The sequence below is a fragment of the Pyxicephalus adspersus genome, chromosome 1, assembly GCF_032062135.1.
Source record: "Pyxicephalus adspersus chromosome 1, UCB_Pads_2.0, whole genome shotgun sequence".
In the NCBI taxonomy this organism is placed as follows: Eukaryota; Metazoa; Chordata; class Amphibia; order Anura; family Pyxicephalidae; genus Pyxicephalus; species Pyxicephalus adspersus.
This window is the reverse complement of record NC_092858.1, coordinates 136,282,490-136,304,654: the sequence shown is the minus strand read 5'-3', so window position 1 is coordinate 136,304,654 and position 22,165 is coordinate 136,282,490. Positions and strand designations below refer to the sequence as shown.

Below are 22,165 nucleotides of genomic sequence, written 5' to 3'. Positions count from 1 at the left end.
GCAAATGACAGACAAATACAGACAGTGACACAGGAGAAGCAGAGCACGCTGCCCTGAAGAGCTTACAAAGATTTCGAAAAAAGTCTCTGCTCAACATGCAGTGGGGTTAATTTACTAAAGTAGTTTAAGCTGTTAAATTAGCATTGTGAATTATCACAGTGCAAGGAATCATTCATTTATATTAGTGAATGTACTGCAATCTTACTCTGCACATGATTGGATGACTGGTGTCTGCAGAACTTCATCATTTATGAAGCTAATTGAAAATTCTCCTGCAAAGTGAAAAATAATTCTGCTCAGTGGAAGGCCTAAATAAATTCCTTTTATAAATCAACCCCATTGGGTTTAACCTAATGTGTAAATGCTCAATAAATGTTTTTACTTTTTAAGACTGTTAAATATCTTTTTACCTGTTGTACCAGCCAGTAAGACTGATATAGTGTTTTTTATTTCCTGTGTACCAAATATATGTGAAAGCCCACTGCAATCCTGAAAACAGAATAACATAAAGAGAGAGCATGTGTGCAGCACACTACAGTCTTCTTACAATTTTCTGTAAAGTGTTTAAAAATAAAAATCTCTTTTGTTCCATAAAAAATATGTATATTATTCTTTGAAAATAAATGAATAGTTCCAGAAAAATAAATCTTTAGCTAAAATTTGCCAAACCTCTTTGTTATAGTTGATAAATTGAATACACTGGAACATTGTGTTTGATGTCTGTTAAACAGTGCTCTGTCTTCCTCCTGCTGGAAAGCCCTGACCTTATTTAAAATATGTCTTACATTTCTATTAAAGGGATTGAGTACCACATGTTTCAGTTTGCTAGCTGTGTTAACCCTGCAGCTTTTACTAGCGAGTGCTTAACTCTGCTTTTATTATAAGTGTAAAGCCATTATTTTCCCAAGGCTGCTCTCCAACATTGGAGCATGACCTGACTGGCAGTGTTTCTCACAGCACAGCTTGCCACCAACCCATCACAAGCAGACCGATAGGCAGAATCTAGTAATTGTTTTCCTGTGTTTACGACAACATCTCAGAGCGATGACATCTCTACTTATCAGTCTGGTCTTGTAGCACATTTGTACTCTCTGTATTGATCTTCAAATGAATTGTGCTGTTTAACCACCTGAGCGTTACACTGATTTCTAGATTTCTGTTCCAAAAGCGTCACAGGTTTTCATGAAATTTTTTTTTTTTAAATTGTAGACCTGTAACTTACAGAAATATGTCCGAATAGGGTTCTAGTAGATATCATGCGCTGGAACATGGACCCGACGCTGGAACACGGAACCGACGCTGGATTAGCACAGCGGGACCAGGTAAGTGGGGATTTTAGTGTAGGCGAAAAAATACGGGGTTATCCAAAAGAGCAAAAATATTTAGTGCGAGAAATTACGGGCTTAGCGGTTGGGGGGTTAAAGCCATAATCTGCCTTTTTGGGTAATGTAGTGTAGGGCAATAAAATCCAGCATGGTAAGCTATAGGGACAGGGTTTTTGAAGTGGTAGGCTTCCCTATAGTGCAGACAGCAAGGCCCTACCCAAAGACCACCAAACAGCCCTGTATCCCCAACCCTCACAATAACCTTCTTTGTAACAGTAGCCTTCACAATAACCCTCCTGGTACTCCAGCCTTTACTAACTCTCTTTGTACATTCAACTTTCACACTAACCTTCTTAACAATACTATTCTTTAGCTAACCTCCCTTGTAATTTGACCCTCACAGAAATCCTTTTTTCAACTCCATGCCTAACATTTCCTAACTCAAACCCTTTTACTAACGCTCTTTGTATCCCCAACCTTGACAGGAATCCTCCTGGTAACTCCAAACCTCATACTAAAGCTGCGTACACACGTGCAATTCTTGTCGTTGGAAAGGATCTTTCACGATTCTTAACCAATGACAAAGGACTACACGATGCATGAACGAGTGCTGTACATACAGCAACGTTCTGCTCCATGGAGAGGGGAGGGGGAGAACGACGGAGCGGCACCCTGCTGCGTGCTCTCCCCCTTCCCTTGCATTAGGATCGCTCGTCGTTCATCATTCGTGGATCCGCCAGGACGGATCCACAGACAATGAACGACCCCGACTGTACACACGCCAGATTCTCGCCCAATATCTGGCCGATGCCGATTATCAGGCGAGAAAAATCTGACGTGTGTACGCAGTTTAAGCCACTTTATAAGCCCAACTTTTTCACTAACCTTTCTAAAACATGTGTTTATGTAAAGCATGGCCTTTCTATGAAAACATTTCTTCAGATGACTTAATTGATTCTCCCTTAACAGTAATTACCAGTCGCATACCTGGTAGGAAGACATTCAATTAGCTAATTACTTACTGCACTCCCTGTGCCCTTTTTAAAACTTATAATGTCAGTTTAAAAGATTTTTATGCCTTTTATGCAGTCTCAGAAAGGATAATGTTATTTTACTTGAATTTTTAAATGAGCGGACTGTAATTACGGCAACTGATGGGAGAGGCTGAGTCATTAGGATTGAAACTAATATAATATTACTAATATAGTTTAGGCTTCCTGCCAGAGATGAGGCACAAGGATGGACAGGGACTTAAAGGAGCTAAGAAAGCAGATAAATTCAGGACAAAAAAAAGCTTCAAATAGAAGAAAAATATCTTGCCTCAATTGAAATAGTAACCACGGGTCAAATAAATGCAAGAGTGTCGATGTGCCTTCTGATGCGCAAATATTTTTATATAATATACAGTATAGCCATGACAATAATTTACAATTTTAATTTTTATGCAATTTAATATTCTTACTGCATTTATACACATGCTGGGGCAGTATTTGTGGATGATTCCAAGGAGATTACCTCTGTCTCTAATTTTACTGATTACTAATGTGAAAGTTAGAAAAAATTTGAAATTTTTGAAATACCATAAAAGACATAGAGGGGAAATCTTCTAACAGGGCAAATGTTCCTGTGGCATTTTGGGTGCTTGACAGAGCTGCAACGGGGTGCTGCAATTCTCTTAGCACTGAAACAAAGATGGTACTATTAAGCAGAGGGATCTCTACACATCCCCATGGGGACATCAACGTCTTCTCACCTCTCTTTCTGCCCATATATGAGTCTGAATGACAACATATTATACCCTCACATATATTAATAATTCCTCACAGTGTAATGGCTAACAGTGTTAGAAGATGATATACCTATACTTTACAATTTGTTTGTTAATGAACCATCTGTACTGATGTTTAGAATTTATAGTTTTCCAAAGCCTTTTTTATGTTTAAGAATGGGATGAGCTTTTGGGGCTTTTTGCACTTAACCTGCAAAATATGCTATTAAATGACTGCAGGCAGAAAAAACAGCTGCCTGATTTGCAGGTAAATATGACTAAAACACCTTGTTTGGTTTTAGACACACAGATATATAAAAACTATCTCTCCTGTTAATCCTGTTGATCCTGAGATGCATGTTTTCTGTTGAGAATAACATAGAAATTTGTAAACTGAATGAACCCTTTACTGTGTCTCCTAGGTAGAATTAGTAGCTTGTGGAATACTTCGACTTGTTGCTTGGAATTGCTCCGTGAGAGTATTTTTGTCAGCATTTATCTGGCTGGAGAGCAGCATTAGTAATCCGGTGTCCATTATACTCGTACTATTGGAAAAAAGTCAACAAATACAAGTTATCCATGAAATTTATTGACTTTAGTCAGAGAAACCCTCTTTTGTTAAAACCCAGTTTATTCTATGAAGAAAAATTTTTAGGATCTAAAAAGACCACATACTTTCCTAATATTAGTTTCTGTGCACTCATAATTCGTTTTTTGGTTTTGAGAATGCTGTGGAGGGGTTTAGTTCAGTTCCTATTTCATTGTGTGCATTGCTATTCTTGTTGTCCAGAGCTCGAGTAGATAACCTTCAAGTTTTATTGTTTTCTTTCACAGTTACCTAATTCTTCATATTACATATTGTACTGTAAAGGCCCTTCAATTTTCCCTGACCACAATCTGCAATGTGTTTTATCATTTGTGTTATTTTACATTATTTTGAAACCTGCTATAAATTAACCTACATTTTACCGTTAAAATTATTTACTGTTTTTTTTTTCAGTATCTCGATTATGTTATGATTGTAGTTGTGTGGAAGGATTGTCACTGCAATTACTTTTTCCTTCTTACCAGGGTTTAAAGATACTGCTGGCTCAGAGAGTGATGGGGGCGACTCCAAATCAGACGGGACCAATGGAACAAGTGGAGCAGAAAACCAGGCGAAAAAGATCAGGGGATTTGGCTTTGGGGATATTTTCAAAGACAAACCGATTAAACTAAGACCAAGGTCAATGGAAATGGAAAGTGACATTCCTCCTGCAGAAAAGGTAAATATATTTGCTTATATGCTTATGTACTATTTAAAGTGTATATTGATAAACAGAACATATGCATTAGATCAGGGGTGTTAAACTCAAATACACAGAGTGCCGAAATTAAAAACTTAGACCAAGTCGCGGGCCAAACTTGAAATTTATTGAAAAAACAATCTCAATAAAAAGAAACAAGAACACATAAGAAGAGCATGCAGTAATATGCAGTGGATTGATCTAAATTATTTAGATCAATCCTATTGAGAATATTTGTTTTACTTTGCCAGAGAATGCAATGAGAATGCAATGCAGAGAATTGCTGCATTCATTTGGTTTCCCATTGCATTCTCTGGCACAGTAAAACAATTCATATAGCAATGGCTCTATGATAATTTCTGATAATATTAATCCTGATAATTCCTGATTATTGAGTTTACCTGTTAGTATAAACTCCGCACGGTCCACGCTTAGGCTGCTGTTCAATAGACACGAGTGATGCCGCTACTACAATCACTTGCATCTAAAAAATGCAGGGCCACGCATAGGCAGAGAGGCCGCTGGTCTAGAGACGAGAGTGATGCTGGGAATAGTAGTAGCGGCATTGTACTTGCGTCTATAGACATTGCAGCTGGCCTGTGGTTACTACAGATTGCAGTAGCAGCGGGCCAGCTGCAATTCATATTAAGAATTCTTTTGGGGGGCAAAAAGAAAGGACGTGCCTGGCCAGAGGTTGACACTCCTGCATTAGGGTCTGTTCACACTGTTGAGCTAAACTTTGCTGGTCATAATGTTTGTTATGTTGCATGTTAACATCTACTACATTAAGGCAGCCTATTCCAATAAATGAACTGCCTAACCGACCAAATGCAACAAAAAATTCAATATAGAGTTTAGAAAGTAGGGGGAACTGCCAATAATAGGCCACAGTTTTTTACACTGAGCTTTCCTGCAGCTCATGTTTTGTACCTTCTCTATTTCCATGCTGAAGAATCTGTTAGTCCCTGTCACAAACATAAGTCATTGCAGATAAAAGCTCATAAATATTTTTTTACCCACTTTCAATGTGCCTTTGAACTTGCTAAAATTACCATTACTCCAGATGAGTCAGTTCTCTGGCATAGCCTCTTCCTCTTTGGGTAGTTTAAAATTAATCCTTATTCTGACCCCTCTTGTTCCTCCCTACATAACTTTTACCTTGTACATACCTGCTGGGGAGAAAAGGTGGTATACTATAGAGCAGTGGTCACCAACCTTTCGGGCCTCACTGACCACTAAATTTATCATTTTAAATCCTGCACATTCGTGGGGAGCCGCGTGTCACTCAAAGGGGAAGAAACTTCCCCCAGAGTGACGTCATGATGCCAGAACCAGAAGCCACTCTCCCATCACAGGCTCAGACCTGCTTTCTAAACATCCTGGGGGGAAAGTTGTGTCCATATGGGGGACATGATCAGCGGGGTCAGGATAAGGACCCCGATGGGGGGCGCAAGGGCCAGGTAATTTTTCTGTGGACCACCAAAATTTTCTCGCAGAACACCAGTTGGCAAATGCTGCTTTAGAGTGCCACTTGGGTCAACTGTGAGTCTGCTGTGGCTGCTGACATCCAAGATAAAGGCATTCATTCACAGTCTCAATGTTTTTGAATGTCGTCTACACAAGGGAGAATTTAACAGATAAAAACATGAAACCATGGCATGGCAGGAATCACAACCTCCAATACTCCAGAAAGTCTTGAATTCCAGGGATTTACAGAATTTTCAACAATAATGCTTATACATAGTAGGAGACATGGACCCCTAGAGAATACAGCTTTATCTTGGATAATTTATACATACCAGTGCTTTAATAACTGTTGAAGTATCAGCCTCACTGAAGGTGTGTTGTTTAAATGTGTTGGCTGCCTCATATACTTGGAATTTTAGATCAGCAGCAATACACTGTTCATACATATATAGTTATAGTTATTTAATTATTTAAAGCACAGTTTTTTCATCCAAAAATCCTTTACATTATTCATTTCACCTGAAAATACATTCATTATAAAGCAGAGTAGCGCAGATCAAAATAAGAATATTGTGTTAATAAGGAAATTATGGAGCTGAGGACATCAGCTAACATTAGCATTCATACCTGCTACCTGAATTAGAATTGTTTATAGGTTATATTTAGAGATCTATAACAAACATTAGCTATGTATATTGATGAATATGTAAGTATAACAGGTGCATTTTTTCCTCCTAAGCCTTTAGCTATGTAGGCATTCCCTACGTTTAAAATACCACAGATGAAGTAAATTATCTGTGCACTTATACTTTCCTACCCTTTTTACGAGTATTATAACACATTATTATTGTTACTCATTGCAGCTAATAAAAACTGGGTCATATATGTTTCTTAACTACTTCATTTATTATGACAACCTTTTTGACAAACATGACAAACATTCTTTGAATGGTAGGCATCTAAAAGCTTTCAGTTGTCTTCAGTGATAGCTGCACTTTATACGTTTTACAGTCGCAGAGTTGCTGAAACAGCTTTTTGAGCACAGACAGTTATAGTTCTACCAATGGAAATTCTGAATGGGCAAGTAAAATGTTAGTAGTAGTAGTTGCACTTATCTTTCTATCACTGTTGACCCTTAGGCTAATTTAGGACTGTGGTTGAACACAGTGGTCTACTGCAAGCTCAACTACTCTCTCAACTCCTTCTATTCAACTTATTGGAGTGGTTGGGAACCACTTTGTGCATGTGGTTACAGGCCCCTGCGCAGCCAACTGCTTCAGTTGACCAAAATCTCAACTGCAAACACACTGAACCACAGGACACAGATGTTGAATGCAGTTTTAGTTGAATTGCAGTTGGCACAACAACTGCAGGGTAAAACTGCATGGTATTGAAGAGCAGTTATGGGGAGTGTCAAACAATGGTGGTTTGCAACCAGAAGTAATATTATAGTACCATAGTAATATTTGGATTAGCAACATTTCTATTTGCACACTAAACTTCCTTTTTCATTTCTGTATTCTGTTTAAACTTTGGAATGTGCCTTGACAAAAATGAAAGAATAAGATAATAATAAAAAGGAGGTTATTTCCATATTACAAGCTTGTCCTTTAAGGTACTTTTAAACATTTTACTGTAAAGGTCATTGGAAGGTAATTGTAATGTGTTATTAACATCCCTAAACTGTCCTTTCCAAGATACAGCTCTCCGAAATCTGTCCTAGGAGCACAGCAGTACCATTGAGATTAAATCTGTGATAACAAACAGTGAGGGGTAGAGGAGAATGTGAAGCAGAGCAGAAATATAAGGTGAAACTGTGTCTGGAGGAGCTGGAGTTAGGGAACAAGTAAGATGCTTGGTTATCACTTACCTCTAACACATTGATTGCCTATGCAACTTTACATTTTATTAGTTTATTTCAGGTGTAGTTTATAAAGCTTTATACCGTTTATAAAGCTCATATCATCAGATCTCAAATTTCTAAACCTAAGAGGGACACTTTGGTAAGGAAATGTTTGAGCCATGAGGAGAAGTGGGAGAAAGCATGGGTGTTCCCAAAAGTTGGAAGCAAAGTCAGAAAGCAGGAATCTCCCTTTATATTGATAGGATAAGGAACATTTCTGGTAATTAAGAAAGTTTAGGTGTAGCTTTTGCTTGCATTAACCCTTAGCTTTGTTGGTAGTCTTAGGTAAAACTTACACTATGCCTTCCTAGTAGCATACAATGGTGCAAATCCCATATATATATATATATATATATATATATATATAAATACTTTTAGTTTTTTAGTTATTTTTAATTGTGTTTTTTTTTGTTTCACTGGATCAGTGTTGCCAGTAAACTTTCATTATAGGACATCTGTTGTCCTTAATATGCATGTAAACACTCAAGATTTTTCCACTTTAAAACTAAATTAAGTTTGATGTAACCATATGCGATTGTTGTGGTACATGAAATCAATCCTTTGTTTCTGCTAAATATTCATTGCTACACAAAGGGGAAGCAAACTGTTTAACATTCAGAATAGTATATTCAGTGTATATTTAATAAAATTATGTTTCTTGCTTACCTTATCAGCTTAATAGAACTGGCATGAAATTAATAACTGGCCTCTGAGGGTTTGACTTCTTGGACCACTGTTTCAATCAAACACTGCTATTTACATCATCATACTCAGAATACTGATCTGTTTAACCAAGTATAGATTTTTGAGTTATTGTAAATTTAATGAACATAATGTGAAGATAATTATGCCTGAATAAGTATATTCCATCCATTGACCGGCTCTTGATACCACAAGCTTTATATTATGCAATGTGCAATGGCTACCAGGCCCACCCAGGGCTTCACCCTTAGGTCCATCCAGCCCCCAGGCTCATGTGTACTGCTGTTGAGCTATGTGCACACATTAGCTCTTGCTTTAATACTAAAAGACCCATAGTTTTGCTGTTGTGAAAAATTGTGGCTCAGAACTGACTTGCATTGCATTTTTCTTGCACTGGGTCACATTATTTGGCAAGAGCATAATTGCATTTAAGATTTGTATTCTACAATTTAATCCTAAGCAGCTCTTTTTAATAACAAACAATTTGTTCCTATTTCATACAGGGAAATAATTCACAACTAAGGCAGTGAACCAACACAAATATCATCTTCCTAAATTGAGTAGATCACATTTCATTCCCCCAGTAGCATTATTTAATGAAGATTTTCAATTTTTGAGTACACAATCCAGTTGCAACAAGTCAGACTTCAGTACAATAAGACTGATTCTTACTTGGCTGCTGCCATGGTTTACTGCCTTTACCGATTTGCTGTTAAAGTGCAACTGAATGCAAACAGTTTGCTGTATTATCGGTAAATCAATAAAATATTGTTAGTACCCTGAAATTGTTCCCCTTGCTTTGAACTCCTTCTGGAGAATAAGTATACTTCTTGGTATGTAATTGTGCATAGGAACTACAGTTACATAGCTGTATATCTTCAGTGTTAGACCTAAGATACTACTGCCTCTCACTGCTACTCATAGGACATTTAAAATGGAACAGATTTGGTGACCTACTATGTTGTTAATGGTTCTCCATGCTTGTAGGCACTGACATGAGGAAGCAAAGTTATGCCATTAACAAGATGGCTGCCTCCACACAAAGACACCATGCAGAAGAACTTGTCATAAATCAGAAGTTATCAGAAAAATCAGTTGTAGGGAGACCACTGATGAGTAGTCTTTTGCCTTCCATTTAAATTTTTAGGGTCAGCTTTCAATGTTAACTTGTTTTGCAAAAATAGGGCCATGATACCAGTTAATGGTTAATCTAACCAGTACCATTAGTATTTTGCCTTCCTTCCTAATGACCTTTGGGGCTTTTTGCATTAGCCGGGGACTTCAATTAAAAAAGTCAGGGGACTGTAAAGAGTTAACCGTACAAGTTGGTATGTGAGGCTTTATTTTATTTACTGCTCTTTCTCTAGGCATTCCGTCTGTCTGGGTTATTTTCTTCAAATTAAATCATTCATTTGAAAATAGAATTAGGAAGAAAGCATAATTATGTAGTGTTGCCCAGACATTTTCTACCTCCAGGATGTTTTTTATTGAGGAGACACAGTAACTCATGTCTGCCTCTGGTCTCTTAGTTGTCTAAAATAGGCTGTACATAGGATGCTGACCATGGTGGAAGTCATGGGCTAGATGACTGTTCACCTATCCAGCTTGTAGGTATAAATTATATATCACTGTCATGCATTTTACTATACATTGACATGTTCAGTAAAACAGTGGCAAGTGTATGTTTCCACGCACATTCTCTAATATGTGTATGCTTGTGGTGAGGATATAAGACTGTATTCTCTTGTAAGAGTTATGTTACAGAATATGATTGGTTTAGATAGGTTGGTTTCAGGTAGGTGGTATTTTACCACTTCTATTTACCTACTGTCAAAAACTTGGCATTCAAGAGCCAAGTTTTTGACAGTAACAGGCAAAGGGGCTGCAAATGCCCAGCAAAGCAGTTCATTTCTTGCCCACTTTTTATTGCAAAACTTCTTGCAAACTTGTGCAAGCATTTTTAAAAAGAAACATTTCAAGTCTATGGAGGGAACAGGGGCAGGAGTTTGTAGCATCTAAAAACACTCAGTAAAGACGACACCTCCTACTATCTGTCAGAAAAATGGATAATGATCTGACCTGTTCTGTCCAATAATATTCATAAGCAGGTAATATGCCTGCAAATGCTTAAACACCCCAATTTAAGTCATGCATTTAGAAGCATGTGTGGTTTATATGCATTTGCAACTAATTTTGTGTTGTTTGGGTGTTTATGGGTGTTTTCTTCTCTGCCCCATTGCTTGGTCCAAATTGAAATAATGTTTGTGTAAGTGTAGCTTTAGATTCTGCTTTATGTCTGCCTGCTCTAACCTTGGCTTGTTCCCTTACCATATTTGCCACGTGCCTACCCTGTCCTTCAGCCTGTCTGATTACATTCCTGCCTTGTGATTCTTCATTTGGTTCTGCCTATTAAATTGGCTGTCACCCTTCAGTTACACAAAGGATAACCTCCACCCAATGACAGTAAATATGAAGTTAAAATGAGGGAGCAGAGTCAATTACCTCTAAGTAAAATGCTAAAGTTATTTGAATATTATAAGCATGGACTTTTGTTAAGACAAAGGGAAGTTAAGTGAGGTGGCTGGAAAATTACAAGCTTTTTTAATCATATTGTGTTTAAGGAAGTAAGAAGGCATCTAATAGTCAGAAACATAAGACAGTAGGGAAGTTGAACTTAAAGCAGACAGATAAATATGAGTGTTGAGTAATAATATAGTATAGTACAACAAGTTATAGTACAATCAAAATAATATAAATCAGAAATTATTATTCCAATTGTATCCATCTTCCTCTCTGCCATTACTTCTTCTCATCAACACCAATATACACTGTCTGATATTCTGGTATTTAAGGATAAAAATAATACTGTTGTTCTGACTTCAGTAAACTGAAATCTGGGTATAGGTAACTGCAGTGCATATATTATATAGCAACTTTGTTGATTAATCCTAACAACACAGTTGGGCATTCCCAATAGCTGGTAAACTCAGGTGATTTAAAAGGAGTTAGCAAAAAAATAAAAGAATAATGTATACCTGCCACACACAAAATGTATACAAATAACTTTTCTTCACCTAAAGTCTTATGTCAAGGAAATAATTAAATCTGGAGATATAGGCATCTAAAAGTGTATGCAGAATAATCCAGCGGCATAAACTGTGACAAGGAAGGACAGAACTCCCTTGTCATTGCTGCAGCAACCTAGGCAGGAAGCATTGAGTTGTAGCCAATATGCTGTTGCCCTTCTGGGAGCTGCTAGAGAACAACCAGCAGCACAGCCTGTGGCACTTGTCAAGACAAAGAAAACTATGGAGATTTGCTAACTGGTGGAAGGAAGTTTTGAAGTACGATAAGGTTCTGGGAGAGCTACAAAGGATGGTGAGAATATTAGTTACCCTGTATATGAGAAGCAAGCAGCAGTGACTTCTCTCTTTCACAGAAAATAGGGTCATTTACCAGAAATAAGGGCAGTATACTAAAAAAAATACTGAACCTGACGGGTCAGTATTATTAAAAATTACAAGTTCCCACAATAACTAAAAAACATTTTGGTTATTTTTTTCTTTTGTAGGGCAGGAGTGACCAAACTAGGGTGGCTACATAGCATAGGAACAAGGACACCAAGTGTAGCCACCCTCAGTTGGAAAGTGTTATATTTAGAAATTGTTATTAGGTATACGCAATTAACAAAATCATTAAATGGTATAGTAGTGACCACTCCAGAGGATAAAGTATATTAAGGTAAAGTATATTAATTTTTATTTTATTGTCATTTTATACCAAAGTTTAGCATTATGTCAGTTAAATAGTGCTTTATTTTTTATTGCAGTAATTTAAACCGTAATTAAACCAGAATGTGTCATTTTTGTTGTGTAAACCAGGAAAGAAGAACATTTCTGTCAGCATTTTAATGCAATTTCTTTGCCTGGTATGTAGCTTTCCCCTTACTTGCTTTTATTATGGTAGATCTCTGGAACTGGGCACATTTTGGTAAAATGGGCAAAATCTGAACTACAGACATGTTTTATTGCTACTTATTTATATATATAACGTCATCATATTTATATACATAACGTCACAATCTAATGTCCCTACCAGAATCATAAGCCATTATCACTGTCCAAGGCCTTTTTTGAGGCAAAGTCAATTAATCTAACTACATGTTTTTGGGATGTGGGAGGAAACCGCTAAGGGGAAACCCACACAAACACAAGGAGTACATACAAACTCTGTTCAGATAGTGTCCTGACCAAGACTCAAACCTGTGTTTGAGTGCTTGCAAAAGGCAAAAGTGCCAGCCACTGGGCCATTCACATTTTTTTGTGATTTCTTATAAACACAAAAAGTTAACATTTTACAGAACATAGCCCACCATTCTTGGTTTCAAAAAAATTAACAACACACAAATGACATTTCTAGTGCAGTTTTGCATCTGATTGGCTTATATAGGGCCACAAGCAAAAATTATTCTTTAGAATTTGGGTAAAATATAACTGTGATCTGTTCGTCAAGATCTTGCATGTTCAGACCATTGTCACCTTATTGATGTTACAATCTCCACAAATTGTCGCTGTCTACTGGAAACTTATGCTAATATATATTTAATGTAAAGCGCTGTGTAATATGTTGGCACTATATAAATTCTGTTTAATAATAATAATAATAATAATAATAATAATAATAATAATAGGAGTAACCAAGGTCCAACCATCCAGCCAAATTCTTATTTTATGTGTTTATAGATACTAAAAAAGATATTTATTTTAGGAAAGTTTCCGTTTGGTTTCCTGTCAAAAACATTGTCTGTGTCTATAGGAAATAAGCATTCTTTTGTCATTTTGGCAACCTTATGTCATTGGTTGGTCTCTATGGGAAGGAGCAGGAAGTCTGTTGCATGAGATTGCTTCCTTTAATAATGGTAATGTTGCCTTTCAAATAGACTGTTTAAATTTATTACAGGAAAGGTGATTGATTTATTTGTCAAGTTTTAGTACAAATAATTAGTAGCATCTGCTTTTGATGCACGCTCAATATATTATACTAGCATTTCAAAAAATGCAAAATTAGTTTGATGTGGAACATTTATTTGACAATTTAAAGTATATAACTATTTAGACTAAAATTCTATTGAAGCTACCCTTAGGTAATTGTATTAGGTAAACTCTACCCTTCTATAAAGTGGATACATTTTTGTACAAATGCAGACTATTTGTTAACTTGCATTCACTAAAGAATGACCGCTATAAAACCATCCTTAGATTAGCTAATTTATAACTGTAATGCCACCAGCTAAATATTCAGGTATTGTTTTACCCAGCCCTTCTTGTAAATCAGACAAGACATCCAGGTCCTTGACTTAAGCTGCGTACACACTTCCAATTTTTATCGTTGGAAATGAACGACGAACGAACGACGAACGACCGATTGGCCAAAAATCGTTCGTAAAAAAAGTAACCAACGACGCCGACGAACGAGGATAGTCGTTGGAAATGAACGACCGGACCGGCGGATCGGATTGGACGACGATCGTTGACCATCTATCGTGTGTACGGTTGTTCAGTGATCATCCATGGTCTGAGCATGCGTGGTGAACGAACGTTCGCTCACTTCCTGTGGTGCAGGTCACTTCCTGTATCGTTCAAACGATCGCATCTATCGTGTGTACAATATCTTTGAACGATCGTGTCGTTATCTGTTGGTACAGGATCGGTGCCATACGATCGTTCGCAGATATCGTGCAGGATCGTTCGTCGTTCGTTTACCAACGATAAAAATTGGAAGTGTGTACGTAGCTTTAGTTTGCTGGCTATGTTCATTAATACATAGTAGTCCATGACCTACCCTGGCTTTTGACTGGGCAGAGACAATGCCTAAGCTCATTGATAAGATCATATCTTTGCTATACCTTTGTGTTAAACTCATTACCAACACTGCAATAATCAGTGGAGTTCTGACTGTTATAGAATTTTCACTCTTCTTCATTTTAATCTGACTCCTGCTGAGTGAATTACCTGAGGCCAGTAAAAAGACATAATAAGGTACTTAATTGTTCTAGGTATACATGCATATAAAATGAAGCTGTACTGTTAACCAAATATTAGGTTCACCTAACATACCCTAACGCCACCACTTATTGTTCTGTACTTCACTCCATGGGCCTGATGTATTAAAGCTCTCTAAGGCTGGAAAGAATACACTTTCATCAGCTAAGCTGGGTGATCCAGCAAACGTAGAATGGCTCTGGTCCAGGATTCAAAACATTTGCTAGCAAATAGCAAATACCTTTAAGAAATCTATTCCAGGTTTGCTATCCCCGATTAAGACTTTAGACTATGTTATTGATATATTATTATTATTAGCGTTGTTATTATTAATAATAATAATAAACAGGATTTATATAGTGCCAACATATTATGCAGTGCTGTACATTAAATAGGGGTTGCAAATGACAGACAGATACAGATAGTGACACAGGTGGAAGAGAGGACCCTGCTCCGAGCTTACAATCTAGGCGGTGCGGGAAGTATCGCACAATAGGAGGGGAGATATAGAGTTGTGGAAAGTAGTGAAAGTTTAGGACAACCAGCGGTCTGCAAGAAATTTGGGGGGGTCCGCGGCTCTGGAGAAGGACCCCGCTGGGAGGACGCACCGGCCAGAGCCGCAGACCACGTCCCCTGTGCAGTTTCTAGGCTTGGGGAAGTGGGCGGGCTGTGTCCCTGGACATAACCCGCCCACTCTCCCATCGCAGGCTTCAATCAACGATGGGAGAGTGGGCGGGGTTATGTCATAATAACGGAAGGTTTCTTCCCCTTTGAGTGACACCCGGCTCCCCCGGCATGCGCAGTCAGGAGCCGGTAATTTTAGTGGTCTGCAGAACCGAAAAGGTTGGTTGTTTAGGAGATGGATGAAGATAGCTATGACATTAGATTGTGAGCCCCTTTGAAGGAAAGTTAGTGAAATGACTATGGATTTTGTAAAGCGCTGTTTAATATGTCAACGCTATATAAATTGTGACACAAAAAAGTAAGTTCAGTTTTATTATAGTGGTTAAATCATTAAGAACAAATGCAAAAAAAATGCCTGATTCATTTGCTCAATAGCTTGCTCAAAAATCATAAATCATAAATATGATAGCAATTTTGATCATCTGTCATCTAATCTACTAAAAATATTACATAGTATATAGTCAGTATATGTAGCAGAGCAGAGGTGAGATGCTATCAAGTGACCTTGTTACTTTGCACCAAATTTATTTTTTATTTTTTTTTTAATATGTATCTTCCTGACATTCAGATTTAATGTTGCTTCTTGGTTTTGCAGGAAATACAATTGCAATAAGTATTAATGAGCTGCCATCATTCATAGTTGTGCAAAACTGTAAAGCTCTGCAGGATGAATCTGAAGTGCCTGCTTTAGTGATATTGCAGAATCCTCCTACTCCAAAGTATTCCTGCTGCATCATTGCTTGGAATAGCTTGCATTAGAAAACTGCCTTTTGGGAGAGAGAGAAAAAAAGTGGAAAGCCACAGCATCAAGTCTCCCAACTGGTGTACAGCTCCAAGCTTCCTGTGTAATAAACAAATGTAAGCTTTGTTTTCCTGCAAGCTCATTTGGCCCTAAGTGTGACTCAGTATTAGGCTGTGTCTGTCAGGCTTTGTGTATTTAGCTGCTTGAAGGAAGTGGGAGGATTTTGGGTGCTGACTTCTTGGACATTTTTACACAGCAGGCACTTTTCCACAATGGGAGATGAGGTATTTCATTGTTTTATTATTTGTATTTATTCTAAAATATACAGCATATGATGTTTCAGGAGAGTTGTGTTCAGGATATAGAAAAAAGACACAGGGACCTCATTCAGCTCTGTGAATTCTTCCTCTGTTTAAGGATAAACTGAAAGTTTCTTGTTCATGAGCAGTGACTTTAGGATCTTCATTAGAGAAGGCTGCTAGCTTTGTTAGTGATTAGTATGGGGAGGTTTGTGCTGTCTATGGCAATTTTCGTTTTTTTTGTAAGACATTGCTTTTCCAGATGTTTTTCATTTTTTCCACATTTATTTTTCCATGAGTTTCCTCGTAAAGGAAGTAGGAAGATGTGCTGTTTTTCTGCTATAATTATGTTGTGTCCATTTTAGGACTTCAGCGTTCATAAGTTGATTTATTGTGAGCAGATATTTTAGGAAAGGTTTCTTTAGTTTGATGTTTGGTGAGTTACAGCAGTTTCAGACTGATACAAGTTTTGTAAGATTTGACAGTTCTTTGATGGCTTAGCTCTGTTTTAATGCTTATTGATAAATCATTTTCCTTTTTGTGTTTGTATAAACTTGATATTTTTTAAACTCTTCTTCTTTTAATAAGATCTGATCTTTTAATGCTTATATTCTCAGCTACAGGCACTAATAAGCAATCTGTGATTATCCAGATGTCATTCAAATCTAAGACAGTATGAGCATGCTGAAACTTGTAGTCTTTTAAACCTTTTAAGTCCAGATGTATCTACGAACTTTGTGGTAATATGAAAGTTAGTCATGTTGTAGAACCTTAAGATTGTTTGTTATCATTAGAATTATGCCAGACAAACTTTTCTTGCTATGTTTAACTTAAAGCATATCTTTGGGCAAAGGATACAATTGGTTGAGTCCACACAGGCATCTAAAAAGGGCGATTTGCAGGTTTTCTGACCTTGCCCCTTATCTTCCTGGTCTCAGAGTATGCACAGCTCAGAATAGACCTCATCGGGCATCACATTGTTTTTTGTTGACTTAGCAATTCTTTAACTTGAATTGCTTTTCCCAGCAAACCCCATTGCAAGGAGTAGGTTGCAAGCATCGACAGTGGATACATTGCTTCTACTTCCAACACCAATGAATATTCCAGCACCAGGGAAGAATTTTAATAGGCTTGTAATGGCAGATGAGGAAAGCAAGGGGGATAGATTATTCACCTAAGACAACAGAGCCTCATAAAACAAAATGATGTGATCAGAATCAAAGTGTGAACACATGGTGTTAACGAAAATGGCTTTGGATGTCACACTATGGCAGGGAGATCCATTATTTTCAATCCCATAACTGAGACCCCAATTCAATTATATGATTGTCAGAGAAGATGGTACACACACACATCATTTGAATAACTTGTCAGGAAAAAAAATTCAAAGTTAATTTTTTTTCTTTTTTTGCACCATGCTTGATTCTTTGGCCCTGATTTATTAAAGCTCTCTAAGGCTCGAGAGGATACACTTTCATCAACGAAGATGGGTGATTCAGCAAACCTGGAATGGATTTCAAGTCATTAGCTGTTTGTTAGCAGATGTTTTCAATTCTGGACCAGATCCATTCCAGGTTTGCTGGATCACTAAAGGTCACAGATGAAAGTGTATCCTGTCCAGCCTTGGATAGCCTTTGTGTCTGACCCAAAATGCATTGAAGCCTGACATGGCCAGAAAACGAATTTCTGAAGGAGGTTGTCCCCTATTTGATTGGAAATTGTTACCATGTACTCTTCACAATGACATGTACCATGTTTCAGTCCTTGGTGATTGGAAAGGGGGGCAGCTAACTGGATATAGCTAATAAATGTGAGGTTACCCTCATGACTCAGTATGTAGGCTAAAAGTAACATAGGTAGCTTCAGTAATGAGGAGAGAGTGCCACAGTCTCTGCCCTGCTATACAGGTAGCTATACCCATACTAAGTGCCCCACTATCCCTTCATTTCCAGGACTATTCCAGAACATGATGGAAATAGTACCCAAGAAAGGAAGTGGAGGACATTGCGTGTTCTGATGATTTCAATAAGAGGTGGCATGTACAGTATACTTCACAGTAAAGATTTCAGAGGCTGGTGGGCAGCCCAGTGGCTCAGAGGTTAGCACTCTGAGTCATCATGCAGTTAGGTCAGTTGGCTTCCCCTCAAAAAATGACCTTAGACTGTGTTAAAGACAAATGACATAGGGACAGCTAGTGACTGGACTATGGACTTTGTAAAGCGCTGCATAATATGCTGGTGCCATATAAATACTGTGTATTAATAACAATAATAATAATATCATTAAGTGGTGTTAAAATATGTGTAACTTCCTGACTTCAGTACTACTTTTTATTATACAAGATAATAATTTTTGTTTCCCATTGGATATTCCATTTTGTAAAATAAAATTATTTGATATGCATTGGTGAATTTAAATATAGTATATGTTAGCCTTGTCTGTATGACGTATAATAGCATTGGCAAACCTGAGGCATTTTAAAGCTATAGATGCCAAGGTATTAAATGTAGCACTCTTTCAAATAGTACATCATTTGTTTACCACATGCAGGCTTTATATGTACAGATATATATTTATATTTGCTCTTTGCCAAAGTCACTGTGTTTTTTTTCTTTTAAGCACTTTCATTAATCCAAAGTTTGTTTTGTCATCTCTATGATGTTCTAGTTACATGTGTATCTTGTTTTTGGTAAATAATTAGAACATAGTAGTCTGGAGATGTCAGTTTGTGTGTTTAGGTTAACTGAGGGCTGGCATGCTTGTGTTATTTACCTTGGCTAATTAATATGGCCTAGTTACTGCACTACTCAGTATAGAACGGTACTCAGTAACGTGACTCTGACTCAAATCAGCATCCACATATTCACTTGAAAGTTTTTCTTCATGTACCAGAAGATTAAGTTTATTGATGGTTTTAATTACTAGCTCTTGCCTCCAAATTACATGTCACACATTTTTGTAGTCAGAAACGCCCTGGCCTTTTTAACTAGCACGTGTCTGTCAGACAAACTTGTGAAAGATTTTTAAGGGAGTCTATATCATTATTATTTTAAATGAATTTGAAGTGACCAGTTAAATGTAAGTGATCTGTCATCAAGAGTCAGTGCTTCAAATTCTTTAAAATTATACGCATTTTATTCTCCATGCTAAAAAGTATAGGGCAGCCATTCTTAACCAGGGTTTCGTAGTACCCTAAGGTTTTTCCACATGTTTTTAGGGGTTTCCTCAAGCTATTGCTGATTGATCACCCATCTGATATTTTTTGCAATATTCTGGGTATTGGCATATCTTTTTTGTTGCGTATAAGCATGACATTATCAACCAGGGTTCTGTGGTACCCTAGGGATTTTCTAGATGTTGATAGGGGCTCCTCAATCTATAGCTGACTAACCTCTCAATTAATGGGTCCTGCATAATTTTGGGACCAGCAAATTATTTTTCTAGGGTTCCCCCAGAGTAAAAAAAGTTTGAGAAAGGCGACAATGAAGCTCTATTCTATGGGCAGAAGTTTTTGGCCTAGACCCCTTCTGTTGTTGTGGCATATTTGAATTTTGAAAGAGTAATGGATGCTGGTCAACAATCTATGATCATGAACATTTAATGTCCAAGTTGTGATTTTACAAAGTATTTTTTCAGCAATCATATGACTGTCCTCTAATACCGGTGATTGGTTGTGTGTAGAAGTAGTGTGGGAAAAAAAAAACCAATGCAGGGGGGCTTGTGGAAAACATAATGTAGGGAAAACTACAATAAAAAGCATTATTAGAGGGGTCAGATGGAAGCAGTGTCTGGCATATTACATTTTTTTAGAGTTCATACAGAACATTTTATCTATCATTAGAATATTTTTTAATAATTGTGTGTAAGAAATGGACTTTCATCAGTGTATAGGTCTGCTTCAGCATTCTTTAATTACCCAAGTCAGATGTGGCTAGTTTAGGTTCTCTATGGCCTTATTGTGACCCTATTATGCACGTCACACTAATAGCCAATATGTTTTTTCCATCTTACTTTTTACATCTTACAATTACATCACTTCAAAGCATAACAGCTCCTAGCTTACACATGTTTTCCATTCATTCTCAAAGGATCCCAGATCAGAACTGCTTGTTTTGTTCCAGAAGCCTTTATCTTCCGTTCTGCAAACTAAAGGTACTAGGCAAACTAGGTGCTGGGCAGATTCAAAAAATGCTGTGAAATATGCAGTAATCACTGAACAGACACAAAGACACTTACTTTTCCTTAAATTATACTTTGTAAGGGAGATAGAAATGTGTTCCCCAATCTAAAAAGTCTGATGTGCTCAACAAATATATATCTCCAAAGAGCAGACAGAACAATAGAGGGAGTTACCCAGGACGACCACTCAATGGATGTTAGAAAGTGTCTGGCTATGACTCTTCACTGTAAGATGTATTGCATTCTTTATAAACTATCCCAAGCAAACCCTTCCCTGCACCACAGCAATGCAGCTGTTTTCATTTCACTTTTCATAGATTGGGTCCTGGTAACTTCCTGACTCATCACTCAGTATATAGATGTAGCCAAACTGGAAGCACATCACACACTACACAGAGGAGAGTATATCTGCTTAGAGCGAAACGGTATACTCCTGGATTATCATCATAGGATAATAAACTCTCTGCTAATTTTACACTCTACATCACAGATTGGTACAGCCAAACAGCCGATTCCCTGTCTAGGAGACTCACATGGCCAAACTGCATGGTTATACTTACTAAGCAGCATTAAGTTGTAAGTACAGTGTATTTTCAGCATCAGTGTTGTTGTTTTTCCTGCTTTTATTGTGCATGTAAGATTAAGCTGTGCATTTTTAGAACTGTAGTTGAGCCAAAGCATATTCTGTATATACTGCTAGTTTTCCACTAGTTGCAGTCACTAATTTACAGCGGTTTTATGTATTTGTAATGGAATAAAAAGTGTGAAAATTTCGGTTGGCAGTATACGAATCCAATTTGGGAATGCTGAAAATGGTTGCTGGATACACGTGGAAAATAGTCTCAGGAGGTTACTTTTTTGTTTCTAATGAGATGTTGGGAATGCATATAGAGTTTTTGTTAATGTTTTGTAGTGAATTAAGATACAACAGTACACAGCTGATATGTTTCTATCGATGATTATGAATGTGTGTGGATAGATAGATTTGACAGAATGCATGTGCTAACAGCTAACCTGTATATAAGTCCATTGCAGGCAGATTATTTAAGTTTTTAAATGTGCTCCAATTTAGAATGCATTCTTCCTTGACCTATACATATATATACTATACATGCTACAGGATGTGTACAAGTGAGGATGTAATCGGCTCAGAGAAAAGACAAAAGGTTACGCATGCATTTTTAAGGACCATTCAAATCATGAGGGCCCTTACATTACCGGGAGGTTTTGATCCACCAGAGATCAGCTCTCAGTACTGAGTCTAGAGAAATGTGCCGAACTATATGGGATGTGCCTTTACACTGCACAGGACTGGTTTTCTGGTGGTCGTTCAAGTCTTTAGAATACTAGCAGTTGCACAAATGTAGTTGGCAGAGAAATCTTAAGCTGAAAAGTCATTTTAGTCGATGTGTGCACTGATGACTTTTATGTAAAAAAAATTGTTACATAAGTAATTTAGGTAACATAAGTATTTATACACTAAGATGATGTAGCAGTCCATTAATTAGATAGGAATCATGTTAGTTGTTTCATTTTTAAGTTTAAGATGGGTGGGAATGCAACAAGTAGGCAACGTGCCACCAAACCTTGGGCCATTGATACAGTACTGAATATGTGAAAGTAGGTGTGCAGCTATGAATCGAATAATTTCACTCAAAAAAATATATCATTTTATGGAATCATGTGTACCTTTCTTGCTGCAGTAAAAGCTTTCCATATGTAACTGAGCATGGTTGTATGGTGCCTTTATGAAAAGTTCATGACTGCTT

The 22,165-nt window shown here is 37.3% G+C and overlaps 1 protein-coding gene across 3 annotated transcripts in view; it reads left to right on the top strand.

Annotated features, from left to right (window-relative positions):
• Positions 1-22,165, top strand: part of SH3KBP1 (SH3 domain containing kinase binding protein 1) — a 198,463-nt gene that overhangs the window by 116,612 nt on the left and 59,686 nt on the right. For 2 of the 3 annotated variants that reach the window (XM_072428055.1, XM_072428065.1), the window contains one exon: positions 4,165-4,358. In XM_072428055.1, coding sequence (XP_072284156.1) covers positions 4,165-4,358 — 194 coding nt within the window. Of the gene's footprint in view, positions 1-4,164; positions 4,359-16,065; positions 16,203-22,165 lie in introns of those variants that run through there. The other variant, XM_072428074.1, reaches the window with a different exon arrangement.